Raw genomic sequence first — 23288 nt, forward strand, 5'->3', positions numbered from 1 at the left:
TCAAATGGCATCTTAAATAACTAGCCAAACAAGAGTCTATTTCTACAAATTTTAGGGCATCTCTAATAATAGTCATATTAAGTGATTGTTTAAATGACTCTCATATATACATCTTAGTATTTACGTTTTTTTTTAATGTAAATACTTAATAAGTCCTCAATTACTTCAACTAAGCAACTCTTGGAAAACTATTGAATGAGCCTCCTAAAGGTAAAACTGCATCAGGAGTCCTTTAAGTTTAAGGTTTGTAATATATTGGTCTTTTAAGTTATTTTAGTCACACATAAGTCTTTAAGTTTAAAATTTGTAACAGATTAGTTATTTAAGTTATTTTGGTCACACATAAGCCAGTAAGTTCGTTAACGTTTTCAATTTAGTCCTTCTGCCACATCATCACATTTAATCTTCCGATTAATCTAGCTAGCATGATAGTGTAAAATTAATTACATTGTCATTCTATTCTAATTAATCTCTATAATAATATGACAATCCATAAAAAAGCATGTGATTGAGTAACTATTTTTAGATAAGTAAATGCAAGGACAAGTTCATCTTACACATGATTACAAAAATATCCTTCAATGCTAATTAAAAAAAATAGGAGCAGTATGATTACATGGTGAAAAAAACAAAAAATATAGTAGCAGTATGATTACATGTTGTTATCGCGATTTTCGGGTGTCAAGTCATTGATTAGGCTTGAACCTTTCAATCTTTGATAATCTCTATTTTTTCTTGGGAAGGGCAAAATTGAGAAAACCCTTAGAGTTTCTAAGTTCGGGGGTCGCTTTCACTACGGGAAGGTGTTAGGCACCCGCAATGATTATAGAACCTTCTTCCTAGTTTATTTCTACGCTTTACTTTTATTGCCTACTTATTGAAAAAGAAGTTTTATTTGAGTGAAGAATGGGGGAGAGAAGATGATTGAGATTTTATTTTTATTTGGCTTGGAGGAGTTTTAACTCATTGCCTACGTACCCTTTTAAGGGATCAAAACCAAACGTAGTTCATTCTCAAAAATTGTTTTTTTTTGTTTTTATTTGTTGATTTTAAGTTTGAAAAAGGAATTTTGAAGAATGGAGATGAGAGGCCTCAAGGGCATGAGATTTGGAAAATGTGAGGTGGAATTAGTTATTTTGCAAAATAAAGTCTAAGTATGATTAAAATTCATTAAGATTTTTACTTAAGAAAATAAAAGGAAAATGAGGAGTTTTGACTCCTATTTTTTGGAAAAAGGTTTTCAAGTGAGGTTATTCACATTTTTTGGGAAAAATGATTTTTTTGTCTAAGCATTATAAAACCTAAGCATACATCTAAACATACATTCCCTAATCATGCATCTAGGATACCCATGTGGGGTGTGTGCATGTGTCGGTGCTTGTGTCGGTGTACATCACTTATAGTGTCCATAGTCCTTTACATCGAGTCCTAAATACATGCTATGGTCTTGCAAGAATTTAAAAGATGAATTTAAACTAGCCTAAAATATTACATAACCATTGGAAATACAAAGAAAGGAAAATTGCAAGAAATAAAACCTAATCTAGTAGAAATGAGAATGATGTGGTGAGATGCTATGAGATGAGTGAAACATGAGTCAACAATGTTAGCAAAACAAGATGAAAAAATATAACATGAGTGATAGGAAAAAGTAATCAATTGAATATGAAATAAAATGGTGAAGAAATGGTGAAAATAACCAAGACATAATGAGAAGAAAAGTTGCTTAAAATGCAAGAAACACACAAATCATACCAAAACAGTAGCACAATCAAAAAATCAACATCACATTTATCATAAAATTGCATACTAATTGTTCATAACATGTGCCAAAATTCATGAAAAAAAATATGGCAAGAAATTCACAAAATTAGTCTAAAAAGAACAAATTAATCAAAAAAAATAACACCTACACTTTTATCATCTTTAAACAGGTAGCAATATCACACAAAATGTCAAAAGATACAACAAAAAACATATAGAATTTTTAGGAAATTTTTAGAACAAATAGAGGCGTATATAGCAGGAAAGTAAGGTGCAGATAGCAAAGAAAAGGCAAAAAAAACAAAAGAAACTGTAAAACAAAGGCCAAGCCCACAACCTAAAGGCCTGGATCATACAGGAAAGCACAGGGATCGTTGGATTGATCCAGGAGATGGAAACCTAGATCCAACGGTCTAGATTGAGGGGAAGCGAACCAGAATTGGACCGGTCCGGTTCAGTTGGTTATAAAAAGGTTCGGGGACCGGTTCAATTCATTCTTCCTTCTCCTCTCTCTCTCTCTAACCTAAACCTAGTGAGAGAAGCTCTCACCTCTCTCCTCTCTCTCTCTCTCTCGCCGGAAACTGCATATGGAGGATGATCTTCATCTTCTCCGGTGAGGTTTGTCCCTCCGGCGTGGTGGCCGGCCGCCCAAGGGTGGCGCCGCCGCCGCCGGAGTTGAACAAGCTTCTCCGTTTTTGAAAATTTTTACATTTTTAAATATCCTTTTTTGTCCTGAACACGAATATGGCACTAGATTTTGCATGCAAGCTTCGAATCAACGTAGATCTGAAATTCTTTTTTTACGGTTTTCGAAATCTTTTTCGGTCTTTTTTAGTTCTTTTTTTTGAATGAAAGCTTTAGAACTTCACAGATCTACATTTGATTCGTCTTTGTTGATGTTCTTGAGAAAGAAAGGTGAAGTTTGAGTTTTACCTGTGATTTAATGAAGATTTTGTTGAATTTCTTCGGAAACACTTGATTCTTCGTTTTCTGTGCTGTTGATTTGATTGCTGGACCGGAAATAAACCGGTGATTTCACTGGTTCTGCTTCTTCTTTCCCTCTTCTTCTTCCTCAAAAACGCCTCTGCGATCGTGCTTGAGTTTGCCGCTTTCAGTGGTGAACTCGCACTCGAATTGCAGAGCAAAACGATCCAATGATGAAGATTCTTTGATGAATCTCTGAAAATCGAAAAGAAAATGATGAATTTGTGATGAATGTGGAAATCTAGGGTTTATGTGATTGTTCTTGTGATTTTTTCTGTTTTGATCTGTAACTGCCAAGAGAGAGAGAATTCTCAGGTGTTTTTTGGTAGTGGCGCGTGATTGATCTCTCCCCTGAAATTCTGACACTGTATTGTATTTATAGCTGACATGTGTATTCCAGGACCAATGGGGTAATGCCACCTAGAATTGGACTTGGGACTCTGCTGCAAAAAAGAAAAGTAAAAAGACTGAACTGCAATAAAAAAAATGGATCTAAATGCAATTTAAAAAAGGTTTTGGACTAAAATGCAAGTTAAAATAAAATTGGATTAAAATTGGTAATTTGAAAAAACGTAAAGTGAAACAAAAAATAAAATCAACAAAAGGACTAAAACGAACCAAATACTGACATGAGGTATTTTAAAATACCTTCCTGTCGAAATTTTGACAGGAAAAGACCAAAATGCCCCCAGGGACTAAATTAACCCAAACCGACTCAGATGCAATTTTTGAAATGATTTTTCAAACAAAGACTCAACAATGATTTGTAGAGACAAATTGAAAAGACTCAGAGACAAACACAGGGACTAAAATGGGTTCCACTGCAGGAAATGACCAAAATACCCTTTTGTATGATTTTTGAAATAAAATGCAAAAAAAAGTAATGCAATGATTCAGAGAGTTTTTCGAATGACTTGTAATGCAAGAAAAACACTTTGGATAGCTTTATGCAAGAAAATCATGATTAAACATACTTTGAGACGGAGACAGTAAAATATGCAGATGAAAAGAGAGTAAAGGTTCGGAGTAAAATAACAGCAAATTGACAAATATCAGTGGTAGAAAATAAATTCGAATGAGTATTTTTAGGTCCAAAATCAGGATATAACACATGTTAAACTCAATGTTTTCAAATAGTGTAATAAAGGCTTGAATCATTAAGGAGTTTCATTCATTAAAGGCGTAACAATTGCGTGACATAGAATTGGTGACATTGATGACATTAATCAATCACAATGTCACGGTCCTTATGAAAGAGAGAGAAAAAAGCCATTTGTGGTATTGTGGTTGACCAATGTTACCAAATCTATGTCACTCAAGTGCTATCAGTAAAGGTGTATATGACTAGTTGAAAATTGTACCATATGGATAGTCTTTTTTTTTTTGGTCGGGGTTTGAACCACAGACCTTGCATTTATTATGCATTATCCCCGCCAACTGAACTAAGTTTACGAGAACAACATATAGATAGGTTACATAATGAGGAACCAATTTTGTTTAATATAATCCGTTTTCACTGAAAAATAATTAGATTTTAATATTCTAGTAACTTAACACAAAGAATATACATAAGATCAGAATAGTACATGGCGATTCAGAAACAAATTATTCCATTAGATATACTCAGAATGGGAACTGTACATACTTGAGTTTGAGTATTATCAATATTCAAATGATTCAATATTTGAGCTTAGCATATTCAAGATGTAGTGGTGGGAACGAGCTAAACTACTTAAGGCCGGTTGGAATTAGCATATTTGAGCTTATCTAATGGAATAAGAACATGCCAGACATTTTGGAAAAGCATATGAAAACAACTAATGTCATGCTCATAAGTTGTTTTCAGCTTATTTTCATATGTAAACACTGAAATATGATTCGAGCTATACCACAAACAGAGGTTTAACCTACCCCAAAGGTTCCCATTACACGAGTAGTTACGCGTGTCTTTGAATCCAATGCTACTTTCGCAAGCCCAAAATCATTACTCTAATAAACTCAGTGTCTTGCAAACATGAACAGTTATTAAATTGAGAATCAGAAGCTTGTTGACGAACACCATGATATTATTGATGTGAAGATTATGGAAAAACAGAAACAAAAAATGGAAGTTATTTTGAAGAGAAAAGAGAGACTGAATTAAACAATCGCAATTCAAGTAACTAATATAGAAATGTGCTGGAGGCTTTCCAAAGCATATGTAGTAAAAAAAAAAGATAGGATGAGAGAGAATCTAGAGAGAGAAGGTCTGGGGGGAAAGGGGCAACAAGGGCCACAAACTGTGAGTGTCCCAAAGGAGCAGCGCAAATCTGGTTTTGTACACCCTTTGGACAGAGATACTACATCGTTTTTCTTTACGGGTTTCCCGGAGGATGTGGAATCAGTGAAACTTTGGAAAATCTTTGCTAGATTCGGTCATGTTGGAGAGGTCTTCATTCCTAACAAGGTTGACAGATGGGGACGGAAGTTCGGTTTCGTCAAGTTTAAAGGGGTTTCCGATGTGGAGGCTATGGAGCGCAGGTTGTCAAATGTCTCTATGGGTAATGTGAGGCTCAGGGTTAACTTGGCAAGATTCAGCAGAGAAGTTGCTGTTCCAGCAGCGACGGTGAAGGCGGTGGTGCCTCATGTGTCTCCGGCGAAGGTGGTTGATGGCAGATCCTTTAGCTCGGTGACTAAGGGTGGTTCTGTGATGGGAAATCCAGCAACGAGGGAGTTGGAACTGTTGGAGGTGTTACCGAGTGATCTGGTGTTAGAAGAGTTGAGCAAATCTTTTGTGGGTTTCCTCAAGTTCCCCATGTCGGCTAGGAGCATTCAAACCAGTTTGTTCATGAAGGGTAACAAGGGGATTAAGGTGGCTGAGATGGGTGATAATATGGTTGTTATCAGTTGTGAAGAGGTTGGGGTGGTGGAAAATGCTCAGAAGGAAGACAAGTGTTGGTGGGAGGGTATGTTTTCGGAGGTCAAGCCTTGGTCACCGGTTTTGGTGGCAAGGAGAAGATTTGTCTGGTTGAAGATTGTGGGAATCCCTTTGCATGTATGGGATGAAAATTTCTTCAAGGTGTTGGGAAGCAAGTTCGGAACTTTTTTGGATTTTGACGAGGCCACAGCAAGTAGGAAAAGGATGGATGTTGCTAGAATCAAAGTCAGTACGGAGAGGTGGAGATTCATAGATGAAGAGGTGCCTATTAAGGTGGTTGGGGCAGTGTTTAAGTTGTGGGTGGTGGAGGATAGAAGGGTTGTTGGAAGGGAGATGGAGGAGGAAGGAGAAAGAGAAGAGGATGATTTCTTGGAGTTCGGTGTTGAACGAAGAGGAGAGGAGCCGGAAGCCATTTTTTCCGGTGATGAAGCTGGTAGTTCCGGCGATGGTGAAGGAGAATCAGAGGAGGATGAAGAAGAAGCTGACGTGGCAGTACCTGATTCGTTACCAATTTTGGCGGATTTAGGGGAGCAGCCTAGTACTGTTTTGAGGGGACAAAAGGAGGGGGGTACAGTAGTTGGTGACAAGTCTGATGGGGGTGAGTTCCAGTTGGTGTGTTCTCCCAGGAGGCAGGAAAGAAGCCAGGCGTGTGTGGGGGGAGAAGAGCGTACTGTTTACGCGTTTGAGAGAGTGGGGGAGACGTTCTGCAAAGGGGGCCCACCGGTCCCACTTGTTTCTGGTTTGTTGGATCAAGAGGAAAGTACAAATGTGTGTATTGGGCTGGGCCGTGTGGGTCTGGAAGAGGGAGCATTTTGTTCTAAAAATTCTGAGTGTCCTATTTTGGAGGTTGGGGGGTGCAAAAAACAAACAGTGTTTTCCGATTTTTCTGAATCCGTGTCTAATTCAGTCTCAGAATCGGAGGAGCAGTTTGATCCCGTAAATGTAAACGTTGGTGTGCTTCCTAGGAAGTATCATAATGTTAAGTGCCCAGTGGGGATGGGTTTAACCAAATGTGGTAGGCTTGCGGAAGCGGCAAAGGTGGGTAAATCTAAGAAGAAGGGGAAAGGACGTAAAGGTAGTGCCGAATGGGGTGTTAGTAGGAAGGTGGAAGCTGCAAAGACTGTACCGGAGTCCTCAAATTCTTTGAATCAAGTTACTCTGCAAGAAGCTCTAGATGCGGAAAGGATTCTTAGAGTTAAAAAGAAAAATGGTGTGACGTTTGCGGTGCCGGATGGTCCAATTTTGGATAAACTTGTGGAACTTGAGAAAGTGGATGTGAAGAAGAGTGTGCATTTGGAGATTTTAGAGGTTGACCTATGATTTTGTCATCTTTTAATATTAGAGGATTGGGAGGTAGTTTGAAGAAAAAGAAAATAAAGGAGCTAATCCGTAATCATGGGGTGGATTTTATGGCTATTCAAGAAACAAAGTTGGACAACGTCTCTCCGGCATTGTGTTATAAGCTTTGGGGGAGTCAAAATTGTAATTGGGCTTTTCTCCCTTCGGAGGGCAACAGTGGAGGTATTTTATCGTTGTGGAATAAGTCAATCTCTAAACTTATCTTCTCTTTTAGTGGTGTTGGTTTTGTGGGCGTTTGTTTAGAATGGGGTCCGTTGGCGACTAGATGTTTTGTCGTGAATATTTATTCGAAGTGTGATCTAGTGGCCAAAAGAACATTATGGGATAATTTGGTGGAGTTGAAGGATGGTTTAGGTGATGGTGTGTGGTGTTTGGTGGGGGATTTTAATGCGGTGAGAACTCGGGAGGAAAGACGAGGAGTTCAAGGGGTGAATCCTAGTTTTCGTAGTAGGGAGATGAGACTTTTTAATGATTTTTTCGATAAGATAGAATTGGAAGATCAAAATCCGCTTGGTAGGAAGTTCACGTGGTTCCATTCTAACGGGGTGGCTATGAGTAGAATTGATAGAGTCTTGGTGTCGGAAGATTGGGAGTTGGTATGGGGTGTGCCGTCTTTATGGGTGCTTCCTAGAGACGTTTTCGATCATTGTCCGTTGCTTCTAAAGACGGGGGGAAGTGATTGGGGGCCTAAGCCTTTTCGTTTTAATAATTATTGGATCTCGAATTGGAAGTTTAAGAAGGTGGTGGAGGATGATTGGCGGGCGGACGGGTTGACAGGATGGATGGGAGTGGTGTTGAAAAATAAATTAAGAAGGTTGAAAGATTGCCTTAGGGGGTGGAGTAAGGAGGAATATGGTGGAATGGAGGAGAAAATTGTGGGTTTGAAGGTGGATATAGAAGAGTTGGATTTGTTGGGGGAGGGTGGAGCGCTTACTCCTCAAGAAGTGGAAATAAGGAAGTCAAAATTTGAGGAATTATGGAAGCTTCTTAAGAGTAAAGAGTCATCCCTTGTGCAAAGGTCCAAATCTAAATGGCTCAAAGAGGGTGATGCCAATTCGAAATTCTTTCATAGGAGTGTGAAATTGAGGGCTAATCAAAACTCAATTAGAGCTCTACAAGTGGAAGGAGGTTGGGTGCAAACTCCGGAGGAGGTTAGAAGAGAGGTGGTGGAGTATTTTAAAAGACAAGTGGCAACTTCTTATTGGGTTAGACCAAGGCTAGATGGGGTGGCTTTTGATATGGTTTCGGAAGCGGAAAACACAAACTTGATAGCACCTTTCACGATTGAGGAAATTGAAAAGGTTGTTAAAGCAAGTGATGGAAATAAGAGCCCGGGCCCGGATGGTTTTAATTTTGCTTTCTTGAAAGAATTTTGGTATCTAATTAAGCATGAAGTGAGAATTATGTTTGATCAATTCCATGGTAATGAGGTGGTGCCGAAGAGTTTTTTGTCCTACTTTGTTACTCTTATACCAAAGGTCAACAATCCTTTTACTTTGAAGGAGTTTCGTCCGATTTCCCTTTTAGGATGTTTATACAAACTTCTTGCTAAAGTGTTGGCCGATAGATTGTCTAAAGTGATGAGTTCTATTATTTCTTCGGCTCAATCGGCATTTGTAAAAGGGAGAAATTTGGTGGATGGGGTGTTGGTTATCAATGAGGTGGTGGATTTGGCGAAAAGAGCTAACCGAGAATGTTTAATCCTAAAAGTAGATTTTGAAAAGGCGTATGATACGGTGGATTGGAGTTTCTTGGAGTATATGCTTAGGAGGGTGGGTTTTTGTTCGAAGTGGATAAATTGGATGAAGGCGTGTGTCTTTGGAGGTAATATGTCTATCCTAGTTAATGGCACACCGACGGAGGAAATTTGTATAGAGAGAGGGCTAAAGCAAGGAGATCCTTTGGCGCCTTTTCTATTTCTTTTGGTGGCGGAAGGCTTTAGTGGTTTAATGAGGAACGCCGTTAATTCGAATTCCTTTAAAGGTTTTGATTTGGGGAATAGCGGAATAGTGGTTTCACACCTCCAATATGCCGATGATACACTTTGCATAGGGGAGGCAACCGTGGATAATTTATGGACTCTTAAGGCTTTACTAAGAGGTTTTGAGATGGTATCGGGGTTGAAAGTTAATTTTGCGAAGAGTTGCTTGATTGGGGTGAATGTTGGTAGGGAGTTTATGGATGCGGCGTGCAATTTTTTGAATTGTAGGGAAGGAATGCTTCCGTTCAAGTATTTGGGTTTGCCGATAGGGGCAAATCCGAGAAGATTGTCAACATGGAATCCTTTGTTGGAAAGTTTGAATACTAGACTTAATTCTTGGGGAAATAAGTGTCTGAGCCTTGGTGGAAGGGTTATTCTCCTTAATGCGGTGTTGAATGCTATCCCAATTTTTTATCTTTCCTTTTTTAAGCTTCCGGTGAAGGTGTGGAGGAAGGTGGTTAGAATTCAACGTCAATTTCTTTGGGGAGGAGTGAAGGGTGGAAATAAGGTTTGTTGGGTTAAATGGTCAACGATTTGTCTTCCTCGATCAGAGGGGGGTTTGGGTGTTAGAGATATTAGGTTGGTTAATCTTAGCCTTTTGGCCAAATGGAGGTGGAGGTTGATGCAACCAGAGCAATCGTTGTGGAAGGAGGTCCTTATATGTAAATATGGGAACCGTATTTGTTTTCCATTGTTTCCGGAAGAGATTGTGTGGCCGTCTTGTGCATCTTCTTGGTGGTTAGATTTGATGTCTTTGGAAAGGGTGGTGGGGGAAAATTGGATTTATAGGGAGGTGGTGAGGAAGGTGGGGAATGGGGAGACTACTAGATTTTGGTTGGACCGATGGGTAGGAAATGAGCCTCTTTATATTAGTTTCCCAAGACTTTTCTCTATCTCCAGTCAAAAAGAGGCTATGGTGGGGGAGGTATGGGTGGAGGGGGTGGGAGGGGGTGATTGGCATTTCATGTGGAGGAGAAATCTTTTTGTTTGGGAAGAGGGGTTGGTTCATAGCCTTTTTGAGTGTTTAGTCGGATGGGAGAAGGTGGGAGAGGTAGATTTATGGTGGTGGAAGTTGGAGGAGGAAGGGATGTTTTCGGTGTCCTCATCTTACGCTTCTCTTGAGAGTTTGTTGATGCCCCTAGAGTCCTTGGAGAGGACGAAGAAAGTGGTGTTCGATTTGTTGTGGAGAAGCCCGGCGCCTCTAAAAGTGGTTGTTTTCTCTTGGCAATTACTCCTCAATCGTATACCAACAAAAGACAACTTGCTGAGTAGGCGTATACTACCACCGGTGTCTTTGGGGAAGTGTGAGTTTTGTGATAAAGTGGTTGAAACGGCGGCACATCTCTTTCTTCATTGTGAGTGGACGTTTAAAGTGTGGTCGAAGGTAGGTGGTTGGTTGGGGATAAATTTCATTACACCTCAATCCCTTTTTCAACATTTTGAGTGTTGGAATGGGGAGATTGGGAGGCGTAAGCTTCGGAAAGGTTATTGGTTGATTTGGCACGCAGTGTTATGGTCGATTTGGAAAGCGAGAAATGATATGATCTTTAACAATATTTCCAAGGATTTTGGTGAATTGGTGGAGGATATTAAGGTGATTTCGTGGAATTGGGCTAATTCTAGACTTAGGAGTCCTCCATGCCTCTATTACGAGTGGTGCTGGAACCCCAAGGAATGCTTATTGAGATAATGTGGGGCAGTTTTAGAGGTGTCCGGGACTTTTGTCTGTTGAGGTTGCTTTAGTTCTGCTGCACTTTTTGGGCTTTTGTTTTCTGCTATGCCAGTTTTCTGTTTGTTGCGGTTTTTCTGGTATAGCTGCCGGTTCAGGGGTTTAGTTTTGGTTTGGGTGCAGGTTGGCTGTGGTTATCAGCAGTATTACAACCTTAGTGCTTTTTTCTGTTTATGCGCTTTTGCAGTCACCATGTATTTGTACTCCTTGTATAAGCTGGTATTAATAAGATAAGCTGTTTCAAAAAAAAAAAAAGCATATGTAGTAAAACATTACACTACCTAGTTATAGGCTTTTCTGCCAACACTTACATATGTACCAATTATAGGTATTTTATATGTTAACATAAACACTGATTGATATAATCTTATTTTAAGAAGAAAAAAAAGAGAATCAAAAATTTCGAATTTGAACATCTTGGATTTCTATTGTAGGATGTTGTTTATCTAATCTCGGACATAGGTTAATAACCAGTTTCGGTAGAGAAGTTCCACAGCGTATACTGCCTTTGCACACGATCTTCAATTGTGGTAAATCCCACAACAATAATTTGGTCAACTTGGGAAGTGCAATGCTTGAAGTACTGTCTTCGTCATCACAGTTGCTCACTGAAAATATCTCTTTCATTGATTTACAATAGCATACAGACATTTCCTCCAGATTTCGAAGTCCTTGAACTAATGGTGGTGTCAGCAAGGTCTCTATCAGATTACATTTGGAAATGTTAAAATATTTCAAACAAGAGAATATGCCACTCCGTGACAAAGATTGGTCAACAACTTTATAGACAACAGTTAAACTTTCCAATCTTTGAAGTTCCAAAACTTCCAGCTTGTGAATATTGGTGCAAAAGGAACAAGAACCGGATGAACAAAACAAGCTCTCAAGTTGTCGGCAACTGATAATGTCAATCATCTTCAAAGAATTGTTAAATGAGAGAGCATCACATAGGCGAACCCAGTGAATATTTTTAAGTATATGCAGACATGTAAGGTCTTTAGGCAGTTTGTGGCCCAAATTTTTACAATCTCCAAATTGTATTGTCTTGGTGCTAGGATCACTGTCAAATTTTTTCAAATCAACATAATCATCCATCCTTATTTCTTGACCACATACATTTGCGAAAGTGAGATGATATGCTTTGAGCTCAAGCTTTGTTTTCTGTTATACCCTGTTTTTGGACCTAAAAATACTGGGCCCAATTTCATTTCAAACTTTGTCAATTATCAAATTTCAACTGCACAGTTCAAATTGTCTCTGCCTCGCAGTATTTTCAATCACAATTTTACCTATGTTTTTCTTGCATAAAACCTTTCGAAATGTCTTTACTTGTCTTGTAAGTCATTCCAAAGTGTCTCTGAATCATTACATTGCTTTTTCTACAGTTTATTTCAAAATTTGCAAAAAGTCATACAGAAGGGTATTTTGGTCATTTCCTGCAGTGGGTCCCATTTTCATCCTTGTGACTATCTCTGAGTCTTTTCAAATTCATTTTTGACATTTCATCAGTAAACCCTGTTTAAATTCATTTTAAATTTGCGTCTGAGTCAGTGTCAGGTCAATTTGAATCTGTTTAGGTCGTTTGTAGCCCTAGGGGCATTTTGGTCATTTCACATGAAATTTTGGCATGGGGAGGTTACTTTGAAGTACCTCATTTAGGCCATTGGTTCGTTTTAGTCCGTTTTGTCAATTTTATTTTTGTTTCGCTTTACGTTTGGTCAAATTACGTTTTTATTCAATTTTATTTTTTATTACATTTTGGTCCCTCAATTGAGGTCCCAAAATTACATTTCAGTCCAGTTTCTTTTCCAATTTTCATTTTAGTCCTTTTTTGGTCAATTGCAGTTTAGTCCTTAAGTTTTGTTTTTTGCAAGAAGGTCCAAATTTCATTTTTTGTCCAAGGCCGTGTCATTCTTTTTTTTTTCAGGTCCAGGTGTCACTTTCTCATTTGTTCAGAGGCACACATGTCATGCTATAAAAGGTGCACAGTGCCACTCAAGGCCATTAATCACACGCCAACTCATAAACACAAATTCAATTTTCTTTTTCCAGCAACTGAATCAAAACAGAAAAATTTCTCAGATTCACCAAGAACACCAAAAACACAAAACCCTAACCGTTTTCCAGAAAGCAAGAATCATCAAAATTCGTTGGATTTTCCATTGATTCTCAGAGATTCCTTAGGAATCATCATCATTGAATCATCTCCTTCGCAATTCAAGGCACGGATTCACTGCAGAAGCAGCAAATTCCAGTACCGATCACGAAGAAGGTTCAGCGAGAAGAAGAGGGAAAGAAACAAGGTTCTAAACCGGCGAAGAAGATGAAGAAACAGAACCGGTGAATCACCGATTTATTTTCGGTCCAAAGAACAAGCAGAAGCATCAAAAATCAGCAAGAACAGAATCAAGTTTTCTGAAGAATCTCACAAAATCTCCAATCAAAAATTTCAGGTAAAACTCAGAATCTTTTTTAAAAAATATAATATCACAGTTGAACCTGTAAAAACATGCAAGCAACACAGATCTAAGATTTCCAGAATTCAAAAGCGAAGCCGTAACCGTAAACACAAAACCTAGATCCATAAGGATCTAAGTTTTGAAAGCAAGAACGAATACCAGAAAAGTAATCAAGCGACGAAACGATGTAGATCTTTAAAGATCTAAATGCTTTTGTTCAAAAATCAAAGAAAACATTTCAAGACCGTATGAAATTTTCTAGATCTGCGTCGTTTCAAGCTGTTTTTGAAAAGATAATTGCCAGATTCTTGATTAGGGTTTAAAAACGAATGGATTGGTGAAGAAATTTTGGCATTCTGGAAATTTTAGGTCACCGGAGTTCATGAACTCGCCGGAGAAGATGAAGCTTCCGGCGGACCTTCAAGGTCTCCGCCGTGGCTTCATCCTCACCGGCGGTGAGGGTTAGAGAGAGGCGAGAGAAGAGGGAAGCTTAGAGAGAGAAAGAGATGGAAGAAATGGACTGGACCGGCGTCTACGTCCTTATATAGACGTTTGAACCGGTCCGGTTTATTTTGCTTCCATTTTGAACCGTAGGATCTAGGGTTTCTTTTGTTGAATGGCTGTGATGCGTTGTTACTGTATGCTTGATTACGTTACCATGCGCTGCGTGTTTTGAACCGTTAGATCTGGATCCGGATCAATCCAACGCCTCTGAGGCCTTTGGATGATCCAGGTCCAGTCTGTTTTGGGTTTTGGTTTGGGCCTCAGTTTTCTTTCACGTTTTTTTGCTTTTTTTACTATTTGCACTGTTTTTCTTTGCTATGTGAACCAATGTCTTGATTAAAAATTTTGATAAATTTCCTAGAAAATCCATGCTTACTTCTTGACATTTTCTTGATGTTTTATGGTATTTTTGCACGCTGGAATTAGCAAAATTCTTGTATGATTAATCCATGGCATTTTAATTTTCTCTTGGATTATTTCTTATGATTATTTTGTCAATTCTATCATTGATTTGTGAATATGTGATAAATGCCATTTGACATGTTAATGTGAGGTGCTCATGCCTACAATTCTATGTTTACTTTGCTGTTTTAGATTGATTCATGAAACCTTGATTGTATGAGCAATGTATGCATATTCTAAAAAAGTAATAAAATGATAATTCTATCTCAAAATTGGTATGGAGCTAAGCTTGTTTGTTTCTAATGATCCTATGTTTATAGCTTGAGATAAAAGAAACTATTTCAGACTTGCTATAGCATGAGAATTAGAAGCTACAAATGCCTTGGGTTTCATATCAAAATTTTAGGTTTATTACCATTTTATTACTATCTTTATGGCATTTTATGCGTTCTTGCCTCTTGCTACTCTTTATGCTTTATTTCACTAACAAGTTTATTTCCATGTTTCATGCATCTCATTTAGCATTCCCTCCACTTTTTAGCCTAGCATTTATTTTTTTGCAAGTTTTAATTCATTTGGTAATGTAATTTGTTATCATTGGTTTGTAGCTTGGCAAAGAGGCCATAGAATGTATTTAGGCAATTTTTGTAATATGGACTATGGACACTATGACGCACCGACACGCACACACTCACCTTAGATGTATGCATAGGATTGTATGGTTAAATAAGCGTTTAGGTTTTAAACACTTAGAGAAAATCCATCTTTTTTTCAAAAAAATAATTGAACTTCACTTCAAAAACTTTCATAATAAGTATGAAGTCAACACTTCATTTTTTTCCTTTCTTTTTTCTTAAGAAAAATTCAATTCATCTTAATCATTTAGACTTTCTTTCTAATCACTAATCAAACCTCACTTTTTTGCTAAATCTAATGCTCATGAAGCCTCCCAATCTCCTTCTTCAAAACCTTTTTTTTTTCAAAACTTGAAATCAAACAATTAAAACAAAAAAAACAAGTTTTTTTAGCAAGAACTACGAACGGTTTTGATCCCTTAAAAGGGTACGTAGGCAATGAGTCAAAACTCATCCAAGCCGAAATAAAAATCAAATTCTACCTCTTCTCACCTCCATTCTTAACTAATCACACCTTCTTTTTTACAAATAAGCAATAAAATTAAAGCGTAGAAATAAACTTAGGAAAGCGGTTCTTATGGAATACCATAATCGCTCCGGGTGCCTAACACCTTCCCGTAGCGAAAACGACCCCCGAACTTAGAATCTAAGGGTTTTTCTCAATTTTGCCCTTCCCAAAAAAAAAATAGAGAATATCAACGGTCAAAAGGTTCAAGTCCAATTAATGGCTTGGCACCCAAAAACCATGATAACATTTTCCTATAACGGTCGTAATCTTTGCAGTCAAAGGTGCCTCCAAAACATTCCAGCATATTCATTCCTTGAACATCTTTTACCGCCATCATAGCACAGGTATTTCGAAGATCAAGATATTGCATTTTGGTCAAATTGGACAAAGACCCTAATTCCAAATTCAATCTCTTATTGCATGATAGATCAAGCCACTTCAATTTTATTAGTTTTTCCAAGCCTTGAACTTCTCCAATAGAAGTGTTTGAAATGACCAATCTTGACAATGTCTGTAATTCTCCCAATGGGGGCACATGTTTCAGTGAATCACATCCTTTTAGTATTAAAGAAACAAGAGACCTCAACTTAGTGATGGAGTCTGGCAAAGATTCTAGGTCTTCATTATATGATAAATCCAGTATTGATAGATTATTCATATAAATAAAAAAACTCTCTAGAACACGACTAATGGACAATTCATTTAAAATCAAGGTGAACAACTTCGGACAATTAGGTGACATGCCTTTTGGGATTTCTTCTATGTCATAATCCCGCATATGAACCAACTCTAAATCAGTTGCCCATCTGTGTGAGAGAGGTATCTCGGTCAATCTCTTATTCAACTTTACTATAACATTCCTTTGACACTCTTTCAAGATATAACAGGCCATGTTTCTCACTAAGGGATGTGTGTATACCGAAGAACTATTAGTAGAACTAATCAAAGAATGGGATTCAAGCTTATTCAATATGGTATTCCCTTCATCAAATATTTCTTCCAAAGACATATTCTCATTTATTTGTCCATTGTCAACTAGCTTCATGATCAACTCATCTTTGTTAATCTTCCAACCCTCATCATCAATAGAAAATAATGCGCAATACAAAAAACAGTTCTGCAAGTCTTTTTCCATCAAATTATCATAGCTACACTTTAATACCTTAAAGACTTCTTCCACCACTTGCCTCATTTCCAATTTTTGAAGTCTGCTTAATGCATGTTTCCATTGATGAATATCATCAACCCCATCCATAGCTCTAGCCACGTTGATTCCAAGTGGTAAACCCTTAAATCTCTCTACAATGCATCTCGCAATCTCTTCTATTTCATGTGGAAGTGTCCTAGGTGTTTCATCATGTCCAAGTTTTAGCATAAACAACTCCCAATCTTCATCATCTTCATCTTCATCAACTTCAGATTCAGATTCAACTTCTTTGAGGCAACCAAGAGGAAACATTTGTATTATACCATTTGTTTGACAATCCATCTGGTGACATACATGTTTCAACCGAGTTGTCAAAATCACTTTAATGCCATTCACTTTTTGATGAATTCCCACCTTCTGCAAATCAATATAATTCCAAACATCATCCAAAATAAGAATTGATTTTCCCTTTTTCTCCAATGCCAAAGACAAATTTTCTGCTCTAATTCTTTCATCATCTTCATCAAGCTTCACACCTATTATTTTTGCTATATCATGTTGCAGTTTTGAGATGCTATAATTGTGAGAAACAGTGACCCAAAACACATCCTTAAAAGTTGCTTTCCTTTTTACTTCATTCTCCACGAGAGTTGCAAGTAAAGTTTTCCCCACTCCTCCCATTCCACATATGCCAATAACAAACACTTTATTATCCTCTAGAAGTTTGGACACTCTCTTGATGTGTAAGTCTAATTGTTTCCCAACAAATTCAGTCGATAGAGTGAGAGGATTCTCTTGTAATTTTCTCAGCCATACATCATCAACTTCTCGCTTGCGCTTTTTGCCCCGAGATTCCAACGATTGTTGTTGCTTTGCAATATCATTTTCGGAAACACTTCTGTTACCATCGCTACCATTCACACCTGCTCCATTGTGTTTGTCATGTTACATAATAAAAGCTTAATCATTTAAGTGTTTAAATTGTTTACTGGTTTTATATATGGGATAATACTTTAAAAAAAGTCAATGTAGCTTTTTTTAACAACAAATTTAAAAAAAAAAAAAAAAAAAAAAAAAAAAAACAATGTAGCTCTGTTTCTTTAGGTAGCTCTGTTTTTTTTCCTCAAAAAATTCACTGTAAACTTAGATTTATTTATTTTTGATAAAAACCTAGGTCTTAATATTTAATCGATAAATTAAAAAAAAATTAATTATTTTGTTTTTCAAAACTATACAAATAAATCTGTTTTGGGGCTGAACTCAAAACTATACAAATAATTTGTAGTGAATTTTTAATGGATTACCATTTAAATCTAAATTCATCAAATCCATTCATTTCATCATTCTTAATATATGTACAATAATTTTGGACCACAGTTATTTTAAAATAGAGGAGTAGTAGAAGTGCACTTCATTGCAATAATTGTTTTTTTCAAAAATAATGAATTTAGAACATGTACCTTCAGATAAATTCATGATTTCGGCATTATTTTGATGGTTAACTGAGCTGCTGGTAGGAGCGCAAATCATCTCAGGAATACCTTCAGCCACTATCAATGAAAGATAGAAATTGTCACAATTTTTAAATTTCGACAAAAACATGTACCACCATGTTGTCACAAAATAAAATGTTTGACGGTTAAGTCAAGGACCATCACATGGGAAAAGACCAAAAGGGCATTAAAGGATAATAAAAGACTTGTAAGGACAATAAGCCTTCATTTGTGAGTGTGAGTTAGTGGTTGGATGTGCTGAATAAAATAGAGATTGGAGGTAACATCCTCCAATCAACCCTAGCCACGAACTTAGAGATTCAAATCTTTCTTCTTCATCTCATACCTTCTTCCATTTCCTATAGAAAGCATATTAGTTAGAATCTTAGAGTTTTAGAGTCATTAAAGTGAATTGTTTAGTGAGTCTGCAAAGAATCACCTTCATCCTCAAAGGATTTTAATTTATCTTGTGTAAACTCTAATCTTATAAGATTTATGCAATTATGTTTTTATATCTTATCTTCTCCATTTCAATTTTTGTGTTTATGTTCATTATGAACAAACCACCTGCGGTTACGGAATGATTAGGTAATAATTATGTTTGCTAGTTCAGTTCATTACAAGCTTTTAAACTTCTTTTTAAAAAACTGATTTAACTCAAAATCTTTTGAAGTAAGAATTGATCACTTTTGCTTCTAATGCTATATCTCTCTCATCATAACTAGGTATTGGAGTGGAACATGTTTAATAGATGTGAATTTGTCCCTAAGCATCGAGAGGCGAAAGGATCAATAGAGATTGCTTGAACATGACCTTGATCTTACAAGAAGGATAGACTCTAGGATCTAGATATGAGTCTTTTCATAGCCCAAAGGCTCAAACAAAGTAACACTTAGTTGGAAAATCTTGAGATCCTAACCTAGCAATGTTGCATGTTAAGTTCTGCAAGATTGAACTCCGAGAGGTGTGTCTTCATAGGCTTAACACGAAGGATGAGTGCACAATACACCTAGTGGCCACCAGGTTCACAGGAAGCTATGCGAAGCTATAACTCTTTACATTTCTCCGTGGGAAGTTCTACGAAGCTATAGCTTCCATATCAGAGTTGTAGTTTTCTAAATCATGCAAACCACTATCTTTACCAAGTCAATTCCTTAACCACAATTTTTCACTTGAATCAATAATTCATTTTTTTACATGCTTTATTTACTTCTGCATTTTACTATTTAGATTCTTAAAGCCTTGTCTTTGTTATTTTCCTTTTTGGATCTTAAATAATTAAACTTAGCATTTAAAAATACTTAGAACTTATCCACGACAATCCTCATGGGATCGATATTCTACTTACTCTTTATTACTTGTTGCGACAGTTTATACTTCCACTAAATATGCATGAGAAATAGGAAACTATTTTACTAGCATCAGCTACTATGAACCTAATTGCTTATTCAACCGCAAATTGGTATGGAGATAAGCAAGACAAAAAAAATCACTTATGGGTACTTGTTTAAGTTTATGAATGCTCCAATATCATGGTGTACAAAGAAACAACCTGTGGTCTCAACTTGTGAATCTGATTTTATAGTAAGTTATTTAGCAGCATGTCACGCAATATGGTTGGATTATGGGTTGAAAGAAATGAAGATAGAAGTATGCAAGCCTATTGCATTTCTCATTGATAAAAAAATCTGCCATAGATTTAGCTAAGAATCTAATGCTTCATGGAAGAAGCAAACACATTGAGAGAAGATTTCACTTCACCAGAGAACAAGTGAATGAAGAAATGCTTAAGATCATACATTGTCAAACTGAGGGACAACTAGATGATTTGTTTACTGAAGTTGTGACGATCGGCATATTTGTCCAATTAAGAAGCATGATTATCCATAGGTTGTCATTGATCTCAAAGTATGCAAGTAAATATTTATAACCAAGTTTAAACTTTAAAGAACACTAGGAGATATTTGGCCTAAAAATTGAGAGTGGGATGGTGATGAGCACTATGTAGTAGACAATAGAAGCATTTTTATCTTAAAAGTTAGATGGAAGAATATTAGAAGCATTAATGTTACTTCTAAAAGTAATCAATCACAATTTCAAGTAGATTCGTGAAAAAGTCGTTCGCATCCGGATTGGCTTATAATTTTAGAACATTCATCAGAGAGGAGATAGGAAATTGTGTTGGAAAAAGAATAATTTTATTTTCATTTTTATCCTTCTTTTTTAACAAACATTTATATCCATTCTTTTCCACCAATATACTTTTTTATTTCATACTTTATATTTTAAAGGGTTTCGCTAACAAATGTCAGTGATTTAAAAATGAAAACAATTGTTACTTTCATGTATAAAAAAATGTTTTTTTTTTTTTTTTTTTTTTTTTTTTTTATGTTTTCAATCTGTTGAATACATAAATTTTAAAATAAAATTTTCATTTTAAACTTTTTATCATTTGTTAGCATTTTTCTAAAAGAACTTATTAACATTTCTCTATTTTAAATCATATCTTATGTTTTTCAGTACAAAATATTTTACATCATATCTAATAATTACTGTATATGTAACAATGTAGGACTACCCTAATATTAGCCATGTATATATGTGTAACTCAAATGGTGGAATATATATAGTCAAACGGTGCAATATCTTATTTCCTTGTCTACATCTTAGAGACTCATTTTTATTTTTATTACATATAAAGATGACGCGCTTTTGCGGTTTAATACGTTTGAAACCCTTCTATTGAACAAAGTTATCTTGTAAGTGGATACTTGAGACTTGTAAAGTTGTTTTTTTTCTTTTTAAAAATTAGTCTCTATCACAGGCAAAACTATCACCTAAGAAATTTACTTTTTTTAAGGAGCACCTAAGAATTTTACTTTCAAAGCTATCTTCAAAAAACAGGTGATAAGATAATTATAATGTTAAAGTCATTCATTTTTATTTGCAAAATGGAAATATTAAACCGATACTTGTGTGCCGGTTCGTGGTACTTTTGTGAATTGATTCGCACAAGTTCCCTTGTATTTTATGGAAACTGAGGAACTGAACGAACCGATACAAGTGGGTGAAGATCGAAGAAAGATGAAGAAGAAGTTAAGTAGAAGATAAAAGAGAAGAAAAAAAATCCGATGTAGCAAATCAATTTTTTAAGAAAACCTCTTTGAAGTTTGGAGAAAGAGATAGTCTCTTGCAAAATAATAACGATAAAAAAAAAGTGAATGTAAAAGAATATTTTGAAACGTGGGCACTACTTTTTTGCAATATTAAGTTAGTCTACTATACTTAACCGGGTTTCTCATATTGCGTACCGCGAATCCGTCCATACGTGATCAACATGAATTGCAAATTATGTGACTATGCTCAAATGAACAAGTTGAAAAAATGTCAAACATTTAAAAGATTAAAGACAAAAACTAACAATATAAAAATGAAGGAATAAATGGAATCTATTTGGTGGGACAGGTTCAATTTTCTTTGCTCGTTGGACAAGAAATTTCAATCGAGAACTATAGTATAAAACGAATTCGTATTAAACGTTTTTAATGGGTCACTGTCTCATCCAAATTGTTTCATAGCTCCAAACCTCAACTCTATAAAAGCAATATTGAAGAATGTGTTGTACTTATCAAAAGTTAAGTTTGAAGAACAACGGCAGAATTAGGAGCTACAATTCCAAATGCAACTTGAACTTGAACTTCATCGGATTCAATAAGGTAAATAACTTCAATTTTCAATCACTACTCAAACATTTAATTTTTTCTTGAATTCATTCAACCCTTTCTAGATTGAATGAAGTTGGAGAATTATTTGGCCAATTTTTCAAGCTATTGTTTGCAATCGTCGGGTTTGCAGCAATGAATACAAGCAACGGAAAATCTCTACTGATGATGGCTTTGGTTTTCGCTATTTTTCTTTACTACCTAGCTTTGGTGCTTGTGACAATGTTACAGCTTCACATCAATAGTTTCCTTCCATACATGATGGTAATTCTTTTACTTGGAAGTGTTATTTCAATTTTAGCATTTCGCCGACAATTGCTTGGATTTATTTGGGTTTGTGGATCTTAATCTTTGCTTTGATGTTCTATAAGAATCGAAAAGAACTCTTTCAATGGATTCCAAAAAGGATCAAGAATGTTATTAATGGTATGCCATCTCACAATTTAGAGATGTCTGGAGTTGAATCACTTCCTGTCTAGAGCAATTGTTTGCATTTTGTTGATCATAATTTGTGTTTTGTTCATCTTTCTTTTTCTTTTCTTTTTCTTGTGAATTTGTTTGTACTATTTTGCATTTGCATTCGTTTACTAAATTCCCGCTAGGATTCATAGTAGGTTGAGAATATTAAGCTTGTTGATGAACAGAATGCTATAGAAGCCAGAGTTTGAGGTGGAATTGGATTAAAAGGAAGATCCTTTGAAGATAGAATACATAAAAGTTGCAAAAAGTCTATGCTTGCATTCGCAATCAAAGTGTTTGAAGTCGATATGCAGGACAACCCGGTAGTGCAGAAAGAAAAAAAACTTGGTTGAGAGGATGAAATTATTTTGAGTAGAAAAGAGAGAGTGAATTTAACCATAGTAATTCTTGAGATAAGTCGCAGCTAATGTATAGAGAAGTGAAGTAAATAGAAAAGTCAAGGTCAGTACAAAGCAAGGGCTTTAGGCCCTTGAGATTTTTAGGCCTCATATTCCGGTCGTTTTAAATATAATTCTGTAACTAAAATTATTAAAAAAAAATTGCTTCTAACTTGGTTGGTAGTTAAATCAAGGGCTTTAGACTTGTAGTTTATGTTGTAAGTTTGATCTTAAAAGTAGTTATTGTTTTTGTTACTCTTTTGGTTCATAGGAGAATGAGCATAGTAATTCTAAGTTTGGCTTTGGGGTAAGTAAAGCTTGACCAAGAATCGAAGTCGGATTTTCCCGAACGATTCATCATAGTGAAAAATCATTAATCACTTGAGTCCAATCACTTGGTTAAAAGTAGCTAATGACCATAGTATATATGGCTGTGTTTGGTAACACAACAAAGCTAGTTTATAGCTTGTTGGATTAGCTTATAAGCTCGTTAGATGAAAACGTGGCGTGTTTGGTAACGAGCTTTTTTATGAGCTTATAGCATTTTTTGAAAAGCTATTTCAAGTAGCTTTTTATATTTTCTTCCAACTTTAACCCTATTAATTTAAATTAATTATTTTTTTAATTAAACAACTACCCATGTTCATCTTTATAACCGCCCCATTTTTTTCCTTAAAAAAATGTCACGTTGTTTTTTTTTTTAAGGAGCACTTTATATATATATATATATATATATATATATATATATATGTATTTTTTTAAGGATATGTTTTATATTTTGCTATAACTAATCTGTCGTACACCACACAAAAAATAACTAGCCTATT

General features: G+C 36.1%; 1 protein-coding gene across 1 annotated transcript; it reads right to left on the minus strand.

Annotated features, from left to right (window-relative positions):
* Nucleotides 1–11127: 11127 nt before the first annotated feature.
* Nucleotides 11128–17980, minus strand: LOC120576946 (probable disease resistance protein At1g61300). Its single transcript, XM_039827811.1, has 3 exons — nucleotides 17850–17980; nucleotides 15490–17312; nucleotides 11128–11892 (listed from the first exon to the last, which is right to left on the minus strand). Exons 1-3 carry the CDS (start codon nucleotides 17917–17919, stop codon nucleotides 11128–11130), a joined length of 2658 nt encoding a protein of 885 aa, XP_039683745.1. The 5' UTR covers nucleotides 17920–17980.
* Nucleotides 17981–23288: the final 5308 nt, after the last annotated feature.

This window comes from Medicago truncatula, chromosome 7, assembly GCF_003473485.1.
Source record: "Medicago truncatula cultivar Jemalong A17 chromosome 7, MtrunA17r5.0-ANR, whole genome shotgun sequence".
Classification (NCBI taxonomy): domain Eukaryota; kingdom Viridiplantae; phylum Streptophyta; class Magnoliopsida; order Fabales; family Fabaceae; genus Medicago; species Medicago truncatula.